General features: G+C 36.4%; 1 protein-coding gene across 3 annotated transcripts in view; it reads left to right on the top strand.

The window, feature by feature from the left end:
* LOC122720047 (tensin-1-like) overlaps positions 1-27,317 on the top strand; it is a 253,105-nt gene that overhangs the window by 40,956 nt on the left and 184,832 nt on the right. For 2 of the 3 annotated variants that reach the window (XM_043946470.1, XM_043946469.1), the window contains exons 2-3: positions 326-641; positions 18,994-19,074. In XM_043946470.1, coding sequence (XP_043802405.1) covers positions 603-641; positions 18,994-19,074 — 120 coding nt within the window. In that variant the 5' untranslated portion in view covers positions 326-602. Of the gene's footprint in view, positions 1-325; positions 642-13,238; positions 13,368-18,993; positions 19,075-27,317 lie in introns of those variants that run through there. The other variant, XM_043946468.1, reaches the window with a different exon arrangement.

Consider the following 27,317-nt stretch of genomic DNA (forward strand, 5'->3'; position numbering starts at 1 on the left):
TGTTTTCAAATTGAATTTCTCTAACCTTTGTTGTAATTGTTACGATAATCGAGATTGTAAACGGATCGAATTGCTAAGTTACAACTAAATCTCTTTCACGCTCGTCTCTTTCTCAAGCTTGTTGTCGAATTTTGTTTACCATTCATTGCCTAGCGTGCAAAATATCTCGGTATACGTGAGCATTCTCCGTACTGCCTTAGGCTAGAAACGTGCCTCGATCATTTCGGCGTATCATTATATTCACACTTCATTTTTCAACTTGTATAATTTACACGTATATATTTTCAATCGTGGAGGATAATGATCGGGATCAATCGCATTACAGATCTCGTGAATATTGATTCAAAAAGTGGATTGATAATAAAAATGTGTGTGGAAAGTGGCGCGTGGAATAAAGAGGTGCGGTGAATCTGTGCGAGTAATTTTAAACATCGGTAGAAAAAGTGTACGAAGCTCGAACGACGATTAAGTGATACAGTGTTGTGCAATGCGTAAAGAAAAAGTTGTCAAACGTGCGTTCTCTTTGCGATTAACGTGACCAGCGTTTTTGTGAAACATACCGGAAACACTGGTAACCAGATGGGAAGTGATGTCTACCTATTATGGCAGAACCGTTCTCGAAGAGATTCGTCACAGCTAAGGTAAGATTCACAACTCTTTATTTTACTATTTCAGTTTTATTTTTTTTATTTTAACTTTAAGAATATTTTTTTAACCTTTCTTCACAAATTTGAAACAAAGACTCGATTCTAATACGATTTTCAGATATTATTTTACTCTCTGATTATCAAAATTTTGATTTAAGAATCAATTCTGAAATTATCTTCATAAGAATAGAGCAATTTTCAATTTTCTCCTCTTCACAAATTTCGATACGATTCTAATACGATTTTCAAATATTAATTTATTTTCTGATAAATTTAAGCAATCGATTCAACAGAAATTATTTTCATAAGAATAGCAACACTTTTTAATTTTCTTCTCTGCACAAATTTGAAACAAAGACTCGATACGATTCTAATAGGATTTTCAAATATTACTTTTCCTCTCTGATAATCAAAATTTAAAGAATCGATTCAATAGAAAATTAATTTCCTAGGAATAGAAGCACTTTTCACTTTTTTCCTCTTCACAAATTTGAAACAAAGATTCGATATGATTCTAATACGATTTTCAAATATTATTTTATTCTTTAATCAATCAAAATTTAAAGAATCGATTCAATAGAAAATTAATTTCCTAAGAATAGAAGCACTTTTCACTTTTTTCCTCTTCACAAATTTGAAACAAAGACTCGATTCGATTCTAATACGATTTTCAAATATTATTTTACTCTTTAATCAATCAAAATTTAAAGAATCGATTCAATAGAAAATTAATTTCCTAGGAATAGAAGCACTTTTCACTTTTTTCCTTTTCAAAAATATAAAACAAAGACTTGATACGATTCTAATAGAATTTTCAAATATTATTTTCCTCTCTGATAATCAAAATTTAAAGAATCGATTCAATAGAAAATTAATTTCCTAGGAATAGAAGCACTTTTCACTTTTTTACTCTTCACAAATTTGAAAGACTCGATATGATTCTAATACGATTTTCAAATATTATTTTACTCTTTAATCAATCAAAATTTAAAGAATCGATTCAATAGAAAATTAATTTCCTAGGAATAGAAGCACTTTTCACTTTTTTCCTCTTCACAAATTTGAAACAAAGACTCGATACGATTCTAATAGAATTTTCAAATATTATTTTATTCTTTAATCAATCAAAATTTAAAGAATCGATTCAAAAGAAATTAATTTCCTAAGAATAGGAGCATTTTTATATATTCGTCCTTTTCATTTCTTACAAATTTAAAACAAAGATCACGCGTTCCCTCGAAGTTTCAGCGACGATATCGTTCAACAAATATCGCTTTTATTGCCAATACAAATATTGTTTAAAAAAAAATATTAATTCACTCCCTTTCTCAAAATTTAATAAATCAATCCAACAGAAATAAATTTCCTACGAACGGAGTACCTTCCAACTCCCTCCCTGCCCCTCTCTTTAGAAATTTGAAACAAAGACTCGATATGCGCGGCAACGCTCGAACTCGATTTCCACATAGGAACCGCCGCCGGTACGATTTTCGTCCGCGATTTACAATTAAAAGGAACGGTCGCGAGACTACTTGACTTCGGGTTCGGGGTTACGAAATATCACGAATCTGGCATTGACGTATACCGAGCTTTTTAGTTGGCCACGGTTATACGTTCGAGGCCTTTTAAGTGCAGGTCCCACCGAGTATGTAATTTTCATGTACGATTCCCTCCTCCTCCTCTTCGCCTTCCCATCCATCGCCCTTTCTTCTTCTTTCGAATGGTCCGAGCGGAACGATCGAGAGTACATGCACGCCTCGTGCACATGCTCGTGCATTTACGCTTAAGTTTGCGCATTTATACGAAACAAGCGTGCACACACGCGTGCGTGCTCCACCACCGTCTGGAAATTCAATGGATCGGTACATCGCCGCCACTGGAGAGGTCTCCTTTCTTTCAAATATTTCTCCGTTTTCTTTTTTTTGTTCTTTTTTTTTTTTTTTTTCTCCCCCTGCGGAGATTAAACGGAATGAATAAATTTCGGGATTTCACCCGTAATTGGCCAAGTTAAACGTCTCGTGGAAATGGGCCTTCCTTTTCCTTCCTCGCCTTCCTCGTCTTATCGCGTTATCTGTAATTTGAAACGAACCTTCGAGATCGAACGTCGTTTATTGCATATCTCGATCAAATTGATCGCGTAATATTTTTCGTGTAAGAATTTTCATAGAGGGCCTTACGTTTTTTTTGTGAGGGCTTGTAAAGTAGAGATGGTCGTTCCACGTGATACGTTAGAGAAGATTAAGATCCCGCGACACGGGTGAATGATACGTAAATAAATTGGACGAAGTTTATCGAAAGGATATTTTTTTTTTTTTTTTTTTTTGGAGATTTTGATCATACGCGAAATTTAATATTTTATTACTTTATCATTCGTCTTTTTCTTAAAGTGCAAAATTATTCTTTCTGAAATTATAAATACTTTATCATATTCACGTTTAATATCATAATATTTATCGAGTTTACAAATATGTTTCAAGTTTTGCTGAATATCTTGTTGAACGAGCTACGTTCCTTCCAGTTCCTTATTTCGAAAAGGAACGACACGCGTTTATTTAATTTCTCGGTTGCATGCGATCCATTTGCGTGCAAACCGCAGTTACACTTAGGGAGGATCACCGATGGTTAAAGCGGTATGGGATTAACCGTTAAGTGCAATCGGCAATCGCAACGGTTTTCGATATCTCATTTCAAGCAACGATGCACTTTTCGATGCCGGTTTAATTTTTGCGCAACGCGATCGCACACCGCCTTTCACCACGATTAAAAACTCGAACTTTTTTCAGAAAAAAAAAAAAAAAAAACACGTTTAAAATTCAACTTGTGCAAGTTAGAAAAGATGAAGAAGAAAGGAGAGACAATATTTTCGTAATGTAGCAAAGTTTAACGCGTTAAGATTAGAAAAAAAAAAAAAAGAAAAAAATATGTAACGCGTAATAAATCTTCGCTCCCTTACTCAACTGCAACGTAACGATAACATATCTTTTCGACAACCGATCAATTTGAAATCGAAAACTAAAAAAATGTTGCGACGCGTAACGTTCCATCGTTCCTCGAAGTCATTGACTTCGACTTCCTCATACTCTTCGCGAAAGCTCTTCTTCCCTCGCCCACACGGGTGTACCGCGTGCGTGCGAATAAGGATCTCGTTCCCCTATATTTTTTACTTGATGCCGTAAAACTTCAACTTCCTAGCGGGAAGATTAATAACGAGAAGTATCCTCTCTCCTCTCCACGGATTTAAGTTAGTTTATCTCGAGGTGTGTATACGTAACGATAACCGCGGGGTCGGACGTTTTGCAAGTTTTACGAATAAATTCTTCGATAGCTTTCTAATTAATATCTCTGGTTGTAAGTACGTGGAAGACGAGTGACGATCGATGAAAATAAATAAGCACCGGAATATCCGGTTTACGGTTTATTCAAAACTTATTTATTCGAAGCCACTGAAATCGATAGAATTCACAAGTATTTAAGTATTTAAAGTATAAATTTTTTTTTTTTTTTTTGTTAAAGAGAAAGGAAGATTGGAGAAGAGAGAAAAGTAAACAGCTTTTGATTATCGAAGCTTTCCTGGAATATGAATGAAGTTTTCGTAAAAATATATTATATATCACTGTTTCCAGAATTACGGTTTCCCAGAATTTAGCAGTTTACTCACTTTCGTGTGATGAACTATCTACTATGTTTAAAAAAATATAATGGATTTGTAAATTAATACGATAGAAATCGATCAGGATAAAGACGAATCGAACAGTTTTGAAATATTATTTTCTTTTTTTTTTTTTTTTTCAACATTATTCACATTATCCGTATTTGCGAACAAGTCAAAATATTCAAAGAAATGATTACTAAGAAAATAATAATATTTTACTTACGTTGATTTACTTAGTTTAAAAAATTTCAGAAAATTTTTCTACTTCGTCTCTCTCAATGATTTTCTTTACGACGAACCAACAATCTTATTCAACTTCGAGCACGCATTCTTATTATTTATCTTATCCCTTTTATTTCCACATCTCTCCCATAATTTATTTTTCAATTTTACAATTTACAAGGAGGGATCGTAAATATCCCTTGTAATTACTCGAATGCAAATCTGACCTCTCGTTATACGTTCGCGAATTTTGTATTCGAAAATTTGTACAAAATCGAACATATTTCACGAGGGCAAGTTGGTATGCCCTCGCGCGTCCAGACACGACATCGGCCAAAGCCGATATTCTGTCTTTTTTCGGGACATAAAAATTCTTCTTACGCCGCAACCTCTTCGCCCATCGCTTCCCCGAGCTTCAAAGGCTGGATGCGCGGTAAATCTCGTTGCATGCAGCAGCATGCAGGGGAATAATTGTAATTGATTTCACCGTGTCTAAGTGTTAAACGAGAATAGATGCACACGCGGCGTGGATTTTATACCGCGCGATTTCATCTTTCGCAAAGTTTCAACGAAACGTACCTATCCATTCTTCTCTAAACTCGTTCCTCCCATTTTCCTCCCCTCGAAATTCTTCCACGTAAAGGAAATTTCTATCGATGGCTATCCTTGTTAACGTTTACCTCCACGTCTCTGCTTGTAATCAAATTTTTAATCAAAGATCGTTGATTTCGATCGGGAAATTATTTATACTTCGTAATCTTCCCATTTCTCGGGTTCCTGATTTCTGAAAAAATTATTTAATTCTCAATACCTACATCTTTGAATTCTCTTTGACAGAGGTTACTCATAAGAGACGAGCAATTCGCAATTTTTATGAGATTTATTATTGTTCTGTCGAGGAGAAAAATTGGGGGGAATCAAGGTGTTGCTGGAGAAACGGAATGATTCGTTCGGCTATGGAATGTAGAGACGAACGTTGGGAATATTTTTTAACAGGGCTTTATTCACTTTATTCTATGGTAGATTAAAGATCGAGCGTGAACTATAGGAAATTGATGTTGAAAGGCACGATACTCGGGCTTGGTTGGGATGCTTATATTCATATTTATTACGCGGACAAGGTTAGCTTCGTTACATAGGAATTTATCGGCGAGAGAATGAAGTTGTGGCGTGGAAGAAATGATCTAACTCGATTGTAGAACCTTTAATACGGCATGCATGATGTTTATTATAATTGGAAGGCTGGTTTTTTTTTTTTTTTTTTTTTTTATTTCCAACGATGATTCCTTTTATCTAACGAAAATGTAACTTGAACGTTATTGCGATTTAACGGCACGTTCAACGTTTAGATTTTCAATGCAACAATTTGCATAGGTTACACGCTAACTTAATCTTGCACGGTGATCGAAACGTTTCATTTGATCGGTTGTACAAAATATATTAGGCTGATTAATCCAGCCTGGCGTGTAGTACAAGTGTAAACAAATTTTCGACAATTAATATTTCATCGTTTATCGAAATTCAAAGATACAACGTATATTTTACAAGTGTGTTTTATATCGTATTACAAGGTTGCAACGTTGTAAGTTTTGTTTTTCATTATCAAAAATTGAATGTTGCATGCATAAGTAATAACATGCTGTATCAGCAACACGTTGAACCAGTTCAATGATTAATAAAAGTGCGCGTAACACGTGCAATTTGATTAATTTTCCATTAATGTAAATCGTTTCCACGTGATATCGATACACGAGCCTTGGTGTACTCGCGATAAAGTGTTGTTTTTTTCTCTCTCTCTCTTTCTCTTCTTAAAATTTAATTTAATCCAACATTTTTTTCAACGTTGGCCATGCTCTTTTGACTCGGAATTGGATAAAGCAATTTTGTAAAATTTTATCATCGCTGCGACCATTGTTGCGTTTATACTCCTCGCCAAGGAGGAGTATTCCAGCCATTATTCCAGTAATTCCCGACATACGGAATGCACATTGTTCTTGTACAATGTCCGCGTAATTTAACACTCCTCGATGAGCATCGTTGAGAATAAAGGCCGGTCTCGAACCATTCAACTATTTCAGTTACGCAAATGTTCTTTTTTCCCCTTCTGCTTTCTCCTATTGTTCCGACCAAGGCAATTTTTACTTTCCATTCCAGCTTCTCTCGTAATACGGTATACGTATTACCGCCAAATTTGAAGTTGTGCTCCAAGCTCATCGATCAAACTCACCGATACTCGTCTTTTTCAACAATTTCTCCGTATGAAATTGAAATTAAATGGAAAATACAAGATTACACTTTCGTCGAGTTAAATATAAAATTGAATAACTATAAATTGTCAAATTTGAAATTATGTTCCAAGCTAAAAGTCATTGATATTTATCTTTTTCAACAATTTCTCCGAATGTAATTGAAATTAAACGGAAAATACAAGATTACACTTTCGTCGAGTTAAATATAAAATTAAGTAACGATACTACCAAATTTAAAATTGTGCTCCAAACTCCAAGCTAAAAATCATCGATATTCGTCTTTTTCAATAATTCTGCGAATGAAATTGAAATTAAACGGAAAATACAAGATTACACTTTCGTCGAGTTAAATACAAAATTAAATAACAATAAATTATCAAATTTGAAATTATGTTCCAAGCTCACCGATATTCATCTTTTTCAACAATTTCTCCAAATGAAATTGAAATTAAACGGAAAATACAAGATTACACTTTCATCGAGTTAAATATAAAATTGAATAACAATATTACGAAATTTGAAATTGTACTCCAAGCTCCAAGCTAAAAGTCATCTTTTTCAACAATTTCTCCAAATGAAATTGAAATTAAACGGAAAATACAAGATTACTAAATATAAAATTGAATAACGATACGAGAAACGATAAATTATTATTTAAACGTCACGATAGATTGGATAGATCATTCGTAGCGAATGAAAAAAAGTAACGAGTTATGTAAGTTACATCGAGTACGGATGATCGAGCGTTCCCTGTAATAAAATTGATGATAGTAATATATTTCAAAGTGACAAAATGAGATTGAATAATGGAAAAAACGAAGATTACGATGATTTAAAGACTGCAAATGAAACATGGTCGGTTATTGTTACATTTTGTTACCTCGTAACCGATATAAGTACATCCATCTTACCGCATCTTTGCGGTTTCTTATGAGCACGCATATTAGAAATCGATCAAGCTTCTGCGTACCGGGTGTCGTGCAAGTCACCTACTTTACGATATATTATTCAATTTTAACGAATAACGAAATAAATATATATACACATATAATTTTGAAAATACACATATATACTTTAACTTTATTCACAATATTATACAAACTATTTACAAATTCTCTGTTTAAAAATAAGAATACTTTTACTTATTTATAATAATATCCAATTCGATTCGTTAAAACGAAAATTTAGCCGATCTAGGAGGAATCGAATCCAACAGAGATCTCCTCCTCCAAAAAAAGAAGAGAGAAGATTATTTTCCTCTTTCAAATCCTGCCTCAAAACCAAACCTGAATCGCAAGGTCGAAGAATCGCAATCGAATCGAGCGACCTCCTCTTTCGAAAAGAAGGAAAAAAGAAAAATGAAGAAGAGTGATAAAAACGAAGCAGACGAAAAAGAAAAAGAAAAAAAATGGAGAGAAAAAAAACGAGATCCTCGCAGGACGCGTCCATTGAGAAATTTTCCTATTCGAATGGTATCGGTTAGCGAGGAGCGAGGAGAGGCGCGGTGGGAGTAAAAGGGGCCCAGGGGCCAGGAAAGTAGGATGATTGAGGCGGCGGTGGTGGGAGTGCACGGGAGGCTGGACGGGGACGACCTTGCTGCGTGTGTGTGCCGTGTGTGCGAGCGGCTGACACACGGGGACTCTTCGACTCTCGAGGCAACACGGTGTGGACCCGTCCACTGTCCCCATAGTACAGAGGCAGGCGGCCCTGCGCGCAACCACCGGCCCGATCTCTGCCCTGCCGCCAGTGTCTTATTACGCACGTTGCGCCACTTACCAGCACGCGAGATCGCGTGCACACGCGTCCACCGATCGATAACGCGGCTTTCGACCGCGGGGTGAATCGCGACCCGCCATTTTTCCCCGATCGATTTCGATCCTGGATGTGAATGGGTGAACGCTCGAAGGTCGTCCCTCGATGCTGCTCGAGAAATCAAGGGGGCCCCGGGCTGTGCATGTGTTCACGTGGAAAGCGGATTTGTCGTTTCGTCCCTCTTCTGGAAACGGTGCAGGAAGAGGAGGAGGAGGACGACACGCGTGTTCGTGATCACGTTCCCGCTCGTGCTGCTACCGCTATCACTCGTGCTTCTAATAAATCGTTTGTCGTACGGGGAAGAAGGTATCGATCGCGTTCGATGAATGGAAATCGGTCTCGTTTCGTTGGTGGTGCGTGGTGGATTGAAAACGAAACATCGTGGTTCGCCTCCTTCTTTTTCGAGTGAAAAAAGAAAAAAAATAAATAAATAAAAGCGAATCAAACGAACTTACGATTGTTGATAACCGACGTGATTAAGCGGATTTAATGAAAGAGCGGAAGGATATTTTTTTTCTTTTTTTTTTTCTTTTTCTTTTTTTTTTTTCTCTCTCTCTCTCTTTCTTTTCTTTCCTTTTTCGTGTTCGTCGGGCGACGTCGATGAAAGGCATCATTATGCAAATGGCATCGCAAGATTGACGGACGGGGTTGGCTTCCTCGACAATGCATGCGTGCCCGGGTATTTCTGGATGAGTAGACAATTAAATGACGTTCGCGGACACTTAATGAAAGGATTGGTTGATCTTGATTAATGGTGCTAGAATTAAGTGTGTGTGTGTGTGTGTGCGCGCGTGTGCGCGCGCGCGCGCTCGCGCGTGTAACATGATCGACGGCAGATTCCTTTATTCGGTTAAGTGATAAAATATATCATTACGCGCGCTATGACAAAAGTGACAGTTCGCCGTTGTTTGTGCAGATCCGTGCTTTCCAAGGTTTCTTAATAAGTGAACAGTTACAAAAACCTTATTGACGAATCTTCGAAGAAGTAATTATTTCATTCGTATAATTAATCGTGACAATTTGCGTGATAATTTGCGATTCTCTTTCGTCTGTTCGAGATTCGTGATTAATAGAAAATAAATAGAATAAAGTAGGTATTTCTTCTGAGAAGGATATTGATGAAATTTTCAAAATTGAATGATATCGATTATTTTCGTTTTTTTTTGTTTTTTTTTGTATAGTGACAGTGTATTAAAGGTAATCAAGTAAAAAGTAATCAAGTCGATCAAGGATAAAATGTCCACGTCCAATGGTAACTTTTTCACGACAAATGTTGGAAATGTTACACTAACTACTTATAATTTGCTATGAAAGTGTCTTCTTACTTGAATATACATCGTTGACATGTGACACACCTTCTTTCTTCGCTTTCGTAGCTTCGAAAGTGAAATTGACGGTGTTTGATTATCGTACAATCAGTCGAAACAAGTTTTAGTAAAAAAAAAAAAGAAAAAGTGAATATCTTACATTCTCGAACAATCGTTGCCACAGATATTAATGGCCAATCAATTATAAGAAGTACGTTGATAAGAAGAATATAAGTCTCGTAAAAATATATGATTCCGGTGAATCTTATATAAAGGGAAGATTCATGCACGGTGATAAACGTCCAAGCTGAAAAAAATTGAAAAGCAATTAATTCAAAAGCGTTAAAATCAATTAACGATAAAGTTTATTTAGAAACAATTATTTTGTGTGATAATTTCAACGATTTATTAAATTAATATATATATATATATATACATCTCTCTCAAAAAGTAAGAGAGCAACGATAAATTAAAAATCCAATATTATAGATCAAAATCACGATAATCGATGATTCGTCGGGGATAAATTTTGATATACACGTTGAATCGTGCACGCAAAATTTTCGACGGGACAATCGAAATTGCATCCCTCGTGAGAAATATAAAATAGAATCGGAGTTATTATTAACTAATCGTGTTTGAATTAAACGATGGACGTAATTAATGCCATAATCCAATGTGACTCGTATAAAGCTATATACTTAATTAAATGAATGATAATTAATTAAAACCCTGTCAAGTATTCAAGTGATCAAACGAGTATCGACCAATTAAAACGCGATCTCGCGAATATTTATACGCGAAATTGTATGATTTGTATCTCTCTCTCGTTCAAAAATCATCCCTTCGCGATTATACCCGATGATATAATAAAGATTTACTTCTCTTTCTCTTTTATTTATACCTTTCGCTACGTCAATCAATCATTCGGCACGAGGAAAATATTTCCTATTTTAATTAATTTTCTCAAGCCTACGACAATTTGCCATTCTTTCATAAATAAATCATTCTTCGTATCTATTCCCTTCTTCTATTTCGACCCTCGAATTATCGCAATCGATCGATCGCAAATATAAAAATTCACAGAAATTAAAAAAAATATCACGAAAAATAAATTCACTTTCTACAATAATTTGCCATTTGCCAATTCTTCCATAAACCAATCATTCTTCTGTTCTCTTTCTTTGTTTCGATTCGAATTATCGATCGATCGCAAATATAAAAATTCACGGAAATTAAAAAAAATATCACGAAAAATAAATTCACTTTCTGCAATAATTTGCCATTTGCCAATTCTTCCATAAACCAATCATTCTTCTGTTCTCTTTCTTTGTTTCGATTCGAATTATCGATCGATCGCAAATATAAAAATTTATCCGAAAAAAAAAAAATATCACGAAAAACAAAAACGACAAAGATCTCGATCGATGATCGATGATCGAAAGGTGCGATCTCATTGATGCACTCGCTAATATCTTCTCGGTTGCAAAATGTATCGGGATCGGCTCGAATGCTGTTCACGTTTTGCACAACGTCGTCCCGGCCATCCCGCGTCGAGATTCTTCGTCACGACTCCCAAGACTCGGAACACGAAAATGTCAACAGTTGCAACGTGACCGAGTTCGGTAAGCGAGATGAAGGCACCGGCCAACGTGTTGCCGGGGATCGCAATTTCACCTGTGTGATAACGTAACAAACGGAATCGGCCACGAGGAGAAGGTGTTTTTCTTTTTCTTCTTTTTGTCCCGATACCACATCTACCGTGAGCAATTTGGACCGTGTCGGCCCATTTTCGAACCGTGATTCATTGCTTCGCTCCCTTCCTCGCCTCTGATGCAATCCGTGCCAACCTTTCTATCTCCATATTATACTCTTAATCATTGCCTCGAGTGGAACGGTCGAAAGATTAAGAATCGTGATACCGTTCGATTTTTGATATCTTAATTAGCCCTTAAACACGTGGCAAATATTTAACGTCAATGTACAATTTATTACATTTTGAGACGCGTATACGTTACGAGGTATAATTGCGCCAGCAATTGGATTTTTATCGAGAGCTAATCATAAACATTTCAAAAAGTTTTCGAATATTTAGAGATAATTGTGATAATTATCAAATGTAATAAAAATTTCACGAATCTGTAATTCGAGAGCGGAGTATATAAATTTTCTCGAGAAACGATCTCTCTCTCTCTCTCTCTCTCTTTCTCTCTTTTCTCTCTTTCTCTCTGCGGAATAAAAAAGATCGATTTCGATATTTCGATATTTCGCGTTTAAGGGCCAACTCGAAGGAGAGCGTAAACGATAAATTTTGCAACGCGAGCTCATTTATTTCCTCGATTCGACCACTCACACCCAACTTAACCGGAATCGATTAATTGAAAATAGATTAGCGGCGACACTCGATGTTTTCAAAGTATCTGGGATAAGTGAGCCGCGGCTGTTCACTTGACCACGTATCCACGGCCCACTTGCGAAACGCTTCAACGCGTTTCTTGAAAACTAGTTTTCGTGGTCACCGGGGAGAGGGGGGAGGGGATTAATGACACGAAAGTGAGCCGCGTATGTGGCGTGCGCGGCGTAGAACCGGCGTGGATACAGAGCGTGTTTAGACGAAAGTGACAGTGATTAGTGATCACGGTGCATACCGCGCAGCGAACCGCCTGCCGACCACAGCCGACTACTCCCTCGTTATCTGTCCGCGAAATTGAACGAATCGTTGTGCAAAAGTGTCCGGTGAAAGTGTCTGGTGCCGTCTCCTCTCTCGTTGCTCCATCGTTTAAAGTGCGTTTTTCGTGACTCTTTTTAAGACGCAAGAGAAAGAAAAGTGTGAACCAGTGTTCCTGCTGTTCGATTATTCGATCGCAGCAATCGGTTTGTGTTTAAAAAGTTTTTAAAAAGTGATGATCGATGTGCAAGTGTAGGATTTATTTATTTTTTTTTTTTAATTCCTTCGAGGAATTATCAATATTTTTAGAAAGATTGTACCTATTTGTATTTCTACATCCCCTCGTCGATTCGTGGATTCAATGTTACCATGGTAACAGTTTTATCTAGGAACGGTAAACAATTCCACGATCGAAGCGTAAAATACATCGCGTGTTAGAGATTTCTAATTTAAAAGATGGTTAAAATTCCATCGACGAGGGAACTTCGATCGATAGATTGAACAATTAAAAAATTGACGAGTGTGCGATAGACTGTTGCTACTTTTTTTTTTTTTTTTTTTTTTTTTTTTTTTACTCGAGTAACGATGAGAGAGCGAGGAAAGGACGATTACTTGCCCACGTCACGCCTTCAGAGACAGGGGGTTGATCGGTGGCGAACGAGACGGCGAGCAATTAACGAAATAAAACGCAATTAAAAACGGCGAATAGAATAATCGAGGACATCCATGGGTGGAAAGGAGGAGGAGGAGGCAGGGGACGTAGCTGTCAAGATGCCCGAGGCCACTCTGAAAATATTCAACGGTGTACAGGTAGGCCTACACCACTACGCCTCCACCTTTTGTTCCCAATCGAATCGGGGAGGGGGAGGGATCGCGCGTGAATTTTTAGGCTGCATTCGAAAAAAATCGGTGTGTATTCTTGCTCTCAATTAAACTCGATTCGAGGAGTGTCGGTCGGTCGGTTCGTTCGTTCGTTCGTTCGTTCGTTCGTTTTCACGCTGTTATCCTCTCCCCGGAAGAGCGCGAGGAAGGGGAGGCGAGGGAATTTATTATCTCGTTGAATTATTAGGTAAACGTACAGGGCCACTCTTAAGGGCGTGTTAAACGAGGAATATAAATCGTAGCCGAAATTGTGGCCGTTTTGATTTATGATTTTCTTATTACGTATAGTTACGATCTTTGGCAAAGGCTACCTGTTTTTAAACTGCTGTGCTCAGATTAAAGTTAATACTGCAAGTATTACTTGGTTTATTTTTCGATGGGATGTTTCGACGATTTTTTTTTTTTTCTTTTTTCTTTTTTCAGAGTGATGGAATAAAGAAATTCGTTGGAGGGATTAACGCGAATAATTTAAATTTGGAATTTTAATATTATGGAGAGATGGAAATATTATTGAACTGATATTCGTTCATGAATTTCGTTAGAAGAAATTGAAATGATAAGGAAGGACAGGATAGAAGCGTACGGCGTTTAGGAATCTAAAGGACATACATGATTCATAATGTGCGATACGTAGATATCCCGAGTATGCCATAACTCACATACTACAATCTTTTTTTGCGTACTATAGCAACTTCTATCGTACACTTCCTTTTTCCATTCATAATTTCTTTCCTTCTCTTTCTTATCTCTATCTAACAGTGTCTGCATATATCCCTATTTACCTCTTTTTTTTTTCTTCGCTATCTATCTACTTCATACCGTCATTGTTTCTATTTTTTTTTTTTTTTTTTTTTTTTTTAATATCCAACTACATCTATTTGTCAAAGTTATATATAGAACCTATCACAAGCTGAAAGAAAATTGCCTATAAATCTATGGCAACCCTTAAGGCTGTTGTACTTAGGACATACATCGGTATATACATTGATTAATGATTAAATCCTTTCCAATAGTTTTTAATAAATGTTCTATGAAATATCGCGTTACAATATTCGTATTACAAATACGCGATATAAGGACTTTTTCCTCTTCTTCTTCTTCTTCTTCTTCTTCTTAAAAATTGGTTATTTTTATCGTTGAAACGTAATGTGTAATTACGCGTGTATAGAATAATTTATAGCATAAATACTATGAGGTAAATTTTTCGATATGATAAAGATTATGACACGCGAAATATAGTATAACGAGCTCTAGCTGCAGAGAGCAATTTACCGCGATAAAGTTAAAGCAAGGGTAATAAATCTTCTCGTAGCCTATAATTAAACCATTCCATTTTATTTTCTCTTGCAATTGGAAATTTCTCTTCTATCGATTTTAGAAATTAAATTATTTTTAATTTATAAGAAATATCGATCGAAAGGAATTTTTTTTAAACGCGTTTTTTTTTTCTCTCTTTTTAAAGTAGTTTGCACACCGCATTGTGCGATCTTTGATTGTTCGATCAAGATGAAAAAAGAAAAAATTGTCTATTTTAAATTATTTTTAATCATTAGTACAATTACTGCGTATTGAAATGAAATGATTTTCAGGGTGGGCATAAAATTTGTCGGCAATTCAAACGTAAAGCCTATTTTCATCCACGATTCAAGCGCTGCATCTTCATTACACGCATAAAGAAAATAACTTTACGTTACTTGATACGCGGCTGCGTATCTTATTGACAATCGCCTTTCATTGCCTGTAGTAAAACACGTAATAAATCAGTAGTATGACGAATCGGTTAATAACTGAAAATATCTCCGTAAAAATTCTCAATGAGTATGTGTATTCCCTGTACACTCAGGGAAACAGGAGAAAGGAAAAGTATGATAATTTTTAAGAGGAAAGTAAACAGATTCCGTTGCGATGTTCCAGTTGCCACGCCGTTGTAACCCCTTCATCGTATAATTGGCCGTATCGTAGGAAAAGAGTGATTGTTGTTGTTGTCTTCCTAGGAAAGGAGGGGGGAGAGAGGGCTCATAATTTGAAGAGAAGATATCGAGACAAAGAAGTGAGCTCACCACTTAATAATTCCAGTCGTATCATCATTATCTCAACTTTGATTGCCACAATAAGAATGCCGCCCCTGATTTATCACGATTAATCTTTGTTTGGTACCAAGAACAGATCTTCTTTATCTTTCTTCAGAAGCAATTATATTCGTAGAAAATTAGAATCGAATCTTAGAATTACATAGAGAGATCAGTTTCGAAAAATTAATCGAAATCGTATAATCTATGTTAATTATAAATGATTAAAAAAAAAAAATATAAGAAAATTATGAACTGTCTGCGAACTTAGTCAATATTTAATATTTATTTCTTGATCATCTTATTTCATTTTTTTTTTCTGTATAAAATTATAGCTCTCGTGCTCCAATGTCAAAATTTGTCAAAAAATATCAGCGAAAGGAAACCATCTCTTCACATCGAATAGGACAACTATTCTGCGCTTGACGGATATAAAAATATATCTAAAATATTTCTGGTCTAATCGTAACAACTGTTCTCGATTCAATGAGACTAAATAAAAATCGTATCGAAGAAAATATCGGATTCCACGATTGCCAAGGATCGTTTCTCGACTTATCACAGGTGGCTCGCCACGTTCGACCAACCGCTTAAATGCAACTCCAAAAAAAACCACCTGCGGTTTCGATGCGACCGTTTCTTCGTTGTAAAAACTTTTATTAATAAGAAATGTGTATACTCGGAATGAATGCGCAAGCATGAATACGAACGATTTTCAATTTTCAAACCTTCTCCATTATTTTTCAATCATTAAACGAATTTTTACAAACAAAGAATATAAAAGACAACAAATTTAACTACAATTTTTTTCAAAATTATTCGCGGATGGAATAAATTTCTATTTCGAAAATTCTGTATCGTATTTTTCTAATTTTCAATCTTTTCAACCTCGAGATTATATCCGTTAATTATTTTCCTCCCTTTCATCGAAAAATTCTCTCGATACGTTTTCAATATTCAGTCACTATTCAATGACTATGTGAAACACGCGTTGCAGGGCTAATATAATACATGATTTCCTATATATTCTGATACAAGCCTGTGTGTTGCACGCTCGTATCGAGCATGATTATTATTATTATTATTATTATTATTATTATTATTATTATTATTATTATTATTATTTGTACATCGAACGCGTATCGTCCGATGTTGCACGAAATTTTCAGAGATCCTTTCCACTGTGTGCGTGTGTATTGAAGAGGGAGGGGGGGGGGCATAATATTTCTGGAAAATCCCTGTGATTCCGAGAGGAGATCCTCCCGGAGAGAAGTTCGATTCGAAACAACAATGAGAATCATCCGGGAGGATTAAAGCGGGGATTATTTTCCGGCACGAGAGTATCTGAATCGAAACGTACCTGTGTACGGAGAAAAGATTTTTCAGACATGATGGGGACGTGAATTATAATATGGATTGCACGCGTTACAATTAAATCCGCCAACCGCGTAATTCTTGTAATTTTAAGTGCAACGATTCCTCCATCTGTGTTGTGTTCAAATATTTTTTTTTTTACATCATTCGATGATTCCACGTTTCAGTCGAGATAATAAGTACATCGAAAAAGTATTAATTCGTTTCCATCATTTTATTAACAGATTTATCTTTACACACAAAAATATTTACGAACGATATTATATTTTAGATTAAATTTCGACCGAATTTATTGTCAATAGAACAATATTGAGGCGAAAAGTATTTATTATTACGTTTACGAGTATCGTGTTTTGTTTTGATCGTTTTTGTTTTTAACGAGAACGGAAATTAACAATTCCGTTTTTATGTTCATCGGATTATTTTATTCGAATTGAGACGCGAAAAGTGGTTTTTTATCGCGTTTATCGCGTATCGGATAAAAATTAATTTTTTTCAATTATTCTTTTATTGTTTATTTTTTTCACTCCGATATATAAATATTTGTAATATTAGGAAAGGATGTGACGATATATAAAAACGACACGTATATTATCGAGAACAAACAATATAGATAACGTAATTGCATTTAAGTATCGTTCTATATTGCGTTCTTGGAATTTAGCCCTTCGGGTGGTTTTATTTATTGTCCTTATAAGGAGGGTCGCTATTTTTATCGACCATATAATCATCCGACGACGTGTTTGGCCAAGGAAGAGGGATCGCTTACGAGGAGGAAACGCGAAATTGTTTGGAACTTTTCCGGTGTTCCGACCCTCATGTTTTCCTCGTTAATTCGACCTCTTAAATCCTCGCCAAATTCGAAGATATATTTGGCAGAAATTGGGCAGAAAGTACTTCTCGTGGGTATTCAAGTTTTGACGACTATTGATCTCTTATTTTTCAATACATCAGTGTTATTGTATTATTACATTTGCGAACTGTAGTTTGCAAATTTATCGTGTTAAAATTACTCTATATATATATATATATATATATGTATTTTTATTATCGAATATGCACTGCACAAATCAAAGGCCATTGTTTCTTTTTTGGATTTAATAACAATTTTGGAAATAGTTTTCTGAAACGAGTTACAAAAATTTCCTTCTTTCGATATTTTATCATCAATGTTATCACGATTCCTTTCTTTTTTTACTATCAAAATCATAGCTTTTTCTCAATGTTACTTTCATTTTTTTTTTTTTTTTTTTGAAAATCATAGAAAGTAAAAAAAATGGTCCAACACGGTTTCTTCCTTAAGCCAAAAGTTTCCTCGAGATAATTTTGAATTAAATTATTCGTATTTCCCCATTTACCACGAAAGTACTTTCAGTTTGTTCTGAACGTAGTGAACGCCAGCCACCGAAACACCATTCTCGAAACTCGGTAATTAGATCATCCATGGAGCGTCAACTATTTCGCTGAAACGTTGCAGTTTCAAGCAAATTCGTGGCGTACAATTGACCCTTGTGTATCATTCCCGAGGAACTGGCCCAACAATTCGGACACCTATCGACTACCTTTAGCCAGGGGAATCAAATACTGTATAATTCCGTAGCCTTAGTCCTCGAACCAAGTTCCTATTCCACTTTAGAATTCAATCGGTTGCAACACCGTGGTGTCATGATGATAGTAGTCAAAGCTTACTAATTTACCAAATTAATATTAGAAATGCTACTATTAATCGACATAACAGCATGAAACACACAAAGCCATATTTCGCTAACTTGGATTTCTCAAAGTGCTATTGATTTTTTTTATAGATAATCAGTAACACGAAATATAAAATATTATATCATTAATATTCTTCTAGTGACATGAATTTGAACTGAATTCAGAAAGGAATAATTTATTCGTCTTATTAATTTTATTCGATAAAAATTATCCAATTAAAATTCGTCTTTTATTTTAATATATTGTTGAATTGAATAACGAAAGAATAACATCGAGTTAGTATCTTTAATGTATAACAATATATAACATTTATTATAATCCTAAATGATGTTTTCGTAATTTTAAAGAAAACTCGTGTAAACACAATGCTGAAGGTAACATTTTTCTCGTTACAGTACATGGGTTCGTTTCCTGTGGCAATTCCCGACATTGCCAGCCGTGCTGAGTACGTGCGCTCCCAGTTGGAGACTCTCAGAGTGAGTACCCTTTCGGACAAAAATTTTCTGAAAATTTTTTGCGAAACGTGTGATAGCTTCAGAGAAATAAACTTAGATACATACGTACATTTCGAGAATGAAATTCTCGAGAATTATTATTATTATTATTATTGCTTCAAGAAACGCTTTTATTACGAAATTTAAAGTATGTACGTATCGATAAGATCAATAGCAAAATCGTTTAAAGGAACTACACAAAGTTCATATATCAGACAATGAAGAGTGTAAGAGCGAGTTAAGTAAATATTGAATTTTCATTCGTACATACAGGGTTAGCATTTAATCTGAGCATGGTATGCACATGGGACCTCGTTTGTCACTATACGATAATTACAGAGGTTAAATTTATGTGTACCATGTAAGCGTGGTGTATATATATATGTATGTATGTAATATTACATTTCCATAAACGTGGTTACTGCTAGTAAGTTACAGTTGAAGTTATCAAATTAGTTGAGAACATTTATATCAATTGTATGATATAATAACTATGATATATTATTATTTTTTAAAAAATTAATTTCACGAAGGTCATAAAAGGGATGATAAATCTTCATCAATTCGTACAACATTATTTCATCTTGAAATTTCATTTTGCAATTTCGTGTATGCAATATTAAAATTCAACAACCAAAAAAAAAATGCGAAAACGAGATTTTAATGTTTATTCAGTCTTTACATATAAAACACAAAAGCTTTGCGAAAATTTCGCGTAGAATGAGTACCTACAGTTTAACGCTTTTGAATGTTAATGTTCTCTTAGAAAAGTAGTTTAATTGTGCATTCAACATTATCTATTCTTTTTCACAATAAAATTTAAAATAAATTTGTCAGGGTGAATTAACATTCAAGAAATTCCACGTATATTATCTTCTATATTTCCTTCAATAATAAATGCATAAAATCTCGAATAAAAAAATCCTAAAAAATTCTCTTATTCTCAAATAAAATTACATCTCCACAACATATACTTTCAAGAAATTCTACATTTCAATCAAAATTCTTTAAATATAAAATAATCCTACCTATCTTCATTTTTTCCAAATAAACTTATTTTACATTTCTATAAAATAAAGAAAATTCTACTTCTTCGATAAAAAATAACAGCTAGAAACGTATTCCATCTCCTAAATAAAATTCTCTTACGCTTGCATAAACAGTTCAAAAGAAATTTCCCAAATCTACTACGTTCCCTTCCCTATATAAATACCAGTAACGTCACTCCTTAAAATAAGAAACTAAGAACAAAGAAAAGAAAACTCGTTTTTCGAAAAGAAAGATAACTCGATGCTTCGCTCACTGTGGACACACAGTTAACCGAGGTAACCGTACGTGTCATCGCCACTTACCCGGATGCATTTTCCAAACGAGGGTAGGAATCGGGCGTTGGTGAAGGGGCCCGCGGTGGCGCAATTAACACGGGCGTTGCGCCGTTCCTTGGGCTAATTAGGCAGAACTTACAAGCGGGTTCGTAACCGCGGGTGCAACGCGCCGAATCAAACAACAGATTTGCGGCTCGAAATAAACTTCGTTTCACCCCGGCTTTATTATTGTAAGCTACGTTATTACTGTAAACCTAGTAATGACTACCGACCCCTGAAGGGATCAGCAGAATTTCGGGTTGCACCAGAGTTTCATCAGAGTTTGAATATTTGCCTGTGGGAGCGGGGGCGATCCTCCTCGTGCCTCCTCTCCTCGTCGAGAGTGGTTGTCGGTCTAATCTTTTGCGCGTGTGTGCACGCACGCGTGTGCGACCGGGCGGGTAGGCGAAGAGAGTGTACGTGACGGTGAAACCGGGAATTATGAAGGCTGAATTTTATGAAGGCATTAAAGAATATCTCGTGCCACTTTTCGCCGTGGTGGTATTCCATTAGACTCCCCCCTCCCCCTTCATGGACAGATTTCCATGAACACACTCCGCGGTTGCTTCCCGCCCTTTGCCGGCTCATCCCCTTCCCTTCCACCACCCCGTGGAAAGGAGAGCCGAAGATATCAACCTGCTCTCCGAGTAGTTTTTCGTGCCCGCCTCTATTCGCCCCCTCCCCGCTTATCCCAATGTTTATGCGTCGCGATTAATCTCGCGCTGGGATCCTCTTCCGCCTGTTTTCACAGAAACACCCGTTCGACGCTACGAAAATTTATAATGGCGGCTCGATGTAAGGGTAACCCTTTCGCGTGAAACGTGATTAAAGTATTTTAGATTCGAGTATAGAGCTTGGCCTGAAGATTTTCTTTTCGTTGGAACGATTTTATTTATTCTATTTATTTATCCTTCAGGTTTCTTCAAAAATTGATCGTTTAACGACGATGATTAGATGATTAACGAGTTAAAAATTGATTAGATTCTTTTTGGATTTACGAGCGTAAAAATCGTCATCGATAGTGTATTTATGATACGCAAGTATTGAAAGTATTGAAATCTACCAGAAGTGGTAAGAAAGTTGGATTCGATTTTCGTTGACGTTCGCGCCCGTTCCGGTATCAAGTTTCCTTAGTAAGCGACATTTATGGGAGGCAGGGGATCGGAAAGGGAGCATCGGTTCGTTGATATCAGCGAATGATTCCCGTCGTTTCCTTTTATCCGCTCGAGTGTGATTTTCGCCTCATTTAGCTCGCCAGCCATATAAAATATGAACGCCTAAAAAGGGTGATGAGATGGATATGCCCGGTGCATATTCGCGCCGGCTAAGCAAGGGCTTTAGGGAAGTCGAATTCTCGTGGAAAACGCGGCCCAACAACGAAGCGAGCCTTTATCCTCGCGTATTCGCAAAAGCGAATGTACACGATGAAGATCCACGTTCTGGCGAAAAGTGACAACGGGCGGCAGTTTTTGCAAATGAAACGTATCCCTTCTCGCGTTAAACAGTTATGTAAACGTGATTCACCACAGGGAACATTACTTTGTTTCGAGTTTCAAACTCGATTATCCTTCCCATTATATACCCTCTTTTTCTCGTTATACACGCCAAAGTTAATCGGACGTTTAACGCGAAAGGAAAAATTTTTCTCGACTCGATTGGGGGTTGGTGGGAGTGGTGGGGGTACGTGCGAATAAATCAGGCGTGTGCGTGAAAGGAAAAGAGAGTTTGAAACCACCACTTATTAAATTCCTTCGTGACGAAATTTTAGAATTCGTTCGAAAGGTAGAAGGGGGATCGGGTTTCAACTGTAGTAGCAAAATTTATCCACCGGAAGTAACTTGGGTGGACGCGTTGGTCGTTGGCTTTCTCGGAAACCAAGTTACGAATTTTATGTATTTATCATGGACATGGTCTCGAGATCGAGGCACGTATCTGGAGGAGGTTTTCACGTATTCTTTCTTTCACATATTTGCGAACACGCGAACACGCGGAAATTGTTATTTCGCTTTTCACGGTGGAGACCAATATCTTGATTTTCCTCCCGTTCGTTCCTTCAGTTTAATAGAGCGGAAATATGCGGTACTTGCGGTTGTAGACGGTTTTAAAGCGCGAGGTAAAAGGTAAATGGTGTAAAAATCAGGCAGATAAAAGAGGCGGAGGAAAATTCCTTGTTCACCCCGTGGAATACAATGTTACCTCGATACGTAACGAGATACGAAATGAGAAAAAATAGGAAAAGCGTCGAAAGTCGATGTTTCATGATTCACTTAATTTTACAAAATCTGAAAATAAAATATAAACTCTTTTATCCAAAATTAATTCTCATTTCGCGATCGATCTTATAATAACATATTCATTCATATTTATAAAATATTTATAAATTTTAAGTCAACTCACGAATCGAAAACGTAGGAATATCAGGAATACGAAATACGAAGAATGATATTAGATTGAAACGTGATGCTATAACCAATGCCTATTTAAAACGTATATTATATATCCGTATCCGATTTAATATTTTCTTCCTGTTAATAAAAAAGAAAATCACGTGTATACGCGCTTGTATATATATATATATATATATGATTTTGCTCGAGGAGGGAAGCATTACTTTGTTAAAAAGCAGGTTCGCAACTGGTGTCAACCGAGCGTTAATATTTCTTCCTCCAGTTTACAGGACAATACGATGTGCAAATAAGGAACGGCGAAAGGAAGGGAAGGGACGAGCGGAGGAGGAGCGAAAAAAAGACGAGCGTAAACCAGACTGCTGAGTAGTCTGTGTTTACTACGATATTATATTATACCCTTCTTCATTGCGGCGGCAACCGGGGAGAAATAAAGCTTTTCCATTTATACCCGATTTTTCCTCTCGCTCGAAATTTCCTTCTCTCTTCTCCTCCACATATATGCATTTTCTTTTCTTTTCTTTTTCTTTTTTATCTTAATTCTCGACTCCTCAAAAATTCGACGTAACGAGATCGTCTCTAATTTTGTGCGCGCTTAAATTTCCATCCATTTTGTTTTATCGCCGTTTATTGTTATTTATCTATTTACGCTCGTCGCATCGTGCATGGGGAAACTTATTTAAATAAACGAAACTTGGTTTCATACGTGCAACTGGGGCGGAAAGAAAGATAATTACGCCTGTGCTCTACCATTTATGCGGAGATTTCGCATCAAGTGGGGCGAGAATACGCAAGAATTTGCATGAAACGTTGAATACAAATTTTCACCGGAAATCACGGAAGTGAAAATTTTTAAAAAGAAAAAAAAAAATGAATCTCGCTCTTTTAAATCATATTTTTTGATGTATATGGAATAAATTTTTTCGCACGTGTTCACTCATGATGAAAAGGAAGAAATTAATCAAACTTAAGAAAATTTGTGACGGTAAATACATACTTTTAACCATCTTCTCGCCACATTGTACTCGCCAAGTATTAAAGAAGTTTCTGAACAGGATTTCACTGTTTCGAAATGACGGGAGGACACCGTGACGATCCAGAAATTTCATTACGCTGTCTAGAAACTTTATCGTGCTATTTAAAAATATCGGTACGCCAGTCATTTCATTATTTTTTCTTTCTTTCTTTCTTTTTTTCTTTCTTTCTTTCTTTCTTTTTTTCTTTCTTTCTTTCTTTCTTTCTTTCTTTCTTTCTTTCTTTTGCGGAAAATTTCGTCATGTGATTCGAAAATTCGATCCTCCATATATATATATTTTCTACGCCATTTTTTCGCCATGGATTCGAGCGAAAGAATTTCAGGTTAACCGTGGTGGAATCATTAATATCGACGGGAAACCAGTTGCAGCGAGTTTAAACTGTTCGCTCGAGTTGAAAAGAGGAAACTTGAAGAGATTCGCTTTAAAGGGTCGAGGAACTTTGCAGCTTCCGTCCCGTGTGCCTGTATTTAAAGTAAAAGAAGGCACGCTTGCCGGGCGTATAAGATTCGTTAACGAAAGTCGAGTTACGAGTATTTGTTGATGTAGCGAAGCATCGTGGCTCGAGATTCGAAGCGGTTTGTACTATTTCGAGCGTGAAATGACGCGTAGATAAGCGGACGTAAATATCAACCGATGAGTTGCTTAATCTTTTCGAGTCGTTCCAGTGACAAAATAAAAAAAAAAAAAAAGATATTGAAAATATTAAATTTCTTTCATTCGTCATGCAAAATAATATTCTTTAAACTTTGCTCGTATAACGATATTTTGAGTTCAAAGAAATAAATTTAGAGATTCTTCCAATATCCGTTTCTCTTTTCGACAACTGTTGACAACAATTTTCTACCCCTCAAAAGAATCGAGAAATCTTTGAATTTTACAATTTCGAAACGAAGAAACTTGGACAGATAATTGGTGGGATTAAAAAGTATTTGCGACGACATTGCCACTTTCGATATATATCGAAAGCAACGCGTCCTCCTCCCGAGCAACTTGTCGATTTTCGTCGATTCCTCCGCTCCTCCGGGAACGTCATTGCGTTATAAACCGGGGGATAGAAGAAGAAGAAGAAGAAGAAGAAGATGCTCGAGTCTCTCGGGCAAGGTCAACGAGTTTTGAACGCGAATAAAAAGCGCAATTGACGGGAGGGTTGTACGGGAGGGGAGAGGGGAGGTGAACGGGGGTCCGTCCCTCCCGTGTACTAAATTGTACACTTCTTCGTGGCCGAGTTCGAAATTAATGAAACGCGTTTGAACGTGCTGCCAGTTCCTTTAAAATTCTCGCTCGTCTTGCGACCAGATACATGTAAATTCGTCTGATCATCATCGAATTTCCATTTAATGAATCCCGGGGCGTGTTCCATCGCTCGCGTTAAATGGATTGATTCGATCACGAGAAGAATATTTTTCAAGGAGGTGCAATATTCCGCGATATTCGATGTTCTACGTGAAAAATAAACTGTAAATTGTAAATTAGATTAGAAGAAGAAATATCGAAAGATATCGGAATATAAAGAAGATAGACGAAGAAGCGAAAATCCAGCGAAAGGAAACGGATTGGGAAGAAAAAGATGAGGGGGGGGAGGTTCGAGTAATAATGCGAATTGATCGAACTTTAATTGAAATTGGATCAAATTTACTCGAACTTTAATTGAAATTTAAATGCACAAATCATTTCGGAATCCACCTTAACTCTTAAATTTAAATACAAATTTTTCTTTCAAGTGTTAAGTAAGGGAACTCGATCGCGATCCAATTCTGGCCCCGCAAATATTAATCATAGCGTGTAAATTTGAATATCGTGCCTGTATTGTTCAGGACTGTATCGGATATTCGTAAAACATTAGAAATCAATTTATAACACTTTTATCGATCACTCGTCGAATGAATTTAACGGAGCGGAGGAGAACCGATTCGTCGCAGTTAAATAAACCGTGCCACGTCTTCAAAAATCTATTTATTATTATACGGGAACAGGGAGTGGAAAGTGTCGCGCGAGTCGTTGCCTTTTTTGCTACGTTATTACACGGTAAAATTTATAAAAGGAGAGGGAGAGGGGGATACATGAAAAAGCTGTTTCTGAGCTATGTGTTTCACCATCGCTGTGACGTAAGGCGGACGACATCGATATATTCGAATATAGCCGGCGTATGGATGCGCATTGTCATGCCGATGAATTCCAACTATAAATTTTCAAGCGGGAAAGAGGTGTTGCAATTTATGAATACGTTTGACAGATTGAAGTACAGATTGTAAATCATCTAATTACCATAAATATTTTCACTGTTCGAATCGACGTCCAGGCTCGATGCACGACTCACCGTTCACAAAGCAACTTCGATTCGCAAAGCAATCATCTACTCAAAATCCTTTGGTAACGTTTGTTCATATCGTTAATAACGACAATACTCGACCACTTTTATCCATCTTTCATCTCTTTTTTCCGCCCTTTCCTCCGTAGTCTCACCGATGCTCTCCAATTTCTCTTCTCTTCTCTCTTTCTCTTTCTTTCTTTTTCTCTCTCTCTTCCTCCGTGCCTTCGTAATATTTCGATTGCGTCCTTTGTCCCTTTTGTTTCGTAGAAACGCGGTGGGATGAGTCGGTGTTTTGCGAGAAAGATAATAAAGCGTATTCCGCCCATCCCTTCGGTTTCATCCCTGTTTCCCGCGAAAACGATACGCGCCCGGTTCCTGCCGGATAAAAATCTTTCGGAAGGAAGGAAGCTACGCAGGGCCGTACGCGTCATTTCTGAGTGCACTCTAATTATTCACGCACGACGAATCATATCCATAGAAATAAAAGAAAAAAAACGTTGAACGTTTCCATCTACTTTCCACGGCGACCATTCTTTTCAATATCACTCGTCTCTTTCGATTAGTATAAGCCTCCGAGCTACGCGGATACAATCTCTCTCTCTCTCTTTCTCTCGTTTCTTTTTCTTTTTTTTTTGGTCTTTGTCTATTGTTTACGGAGAATAAAATATTGTAAAAAAAGAAAAATCGACAAACATTCGTTCCACCACGTTTATTCCTCTCCTAAATTTTTCCTCGTCTCAAAACTTTCTAAAACGTTAAAATCAGACTTTATAATTATCCCGATGCTTTTGTACAAATTGTACTCGACGAATAAAAGACCCTATTGTGCGATATAAATTTGTTTATAGTTTATCGTGTTGGTTAACAGAAAATGTCAGAATTTTAATTAAAGCCGGGCGAAACGAAAGCGAACGAAATTTAATTTCATTACCAGTGTTAATTAATATATCCGCGCGTGAAATTACGCATTGCTTGGGATTTTATTATTATTATTATTATTATTACATCGAGTGCTGTTTTCTTTTTTTTTTTTTTCCTATCACGCATCATTCCACAGTGCAAAGAAAAACACCTTTTTTTTTTTTTTTTTTTTTTTTTTTTTTACAAA

This window comes from Apis laboriosa, unplaced genomic scaffold, assembly GCF_014066325.1.
Source record: "Apis laboriosa isolate Shangri-la unplaced genomic scaffold, ASM1406632v1 scaffold9_cov152, whole genome shotgun sequence".
NCBI classification, from domain to species: domain Eukaryota; kingdom Metazoa; phylum Arthropoda; class Insecta; order Hymenoptera; family Apidae; genus Apis; species Apis laboriosa.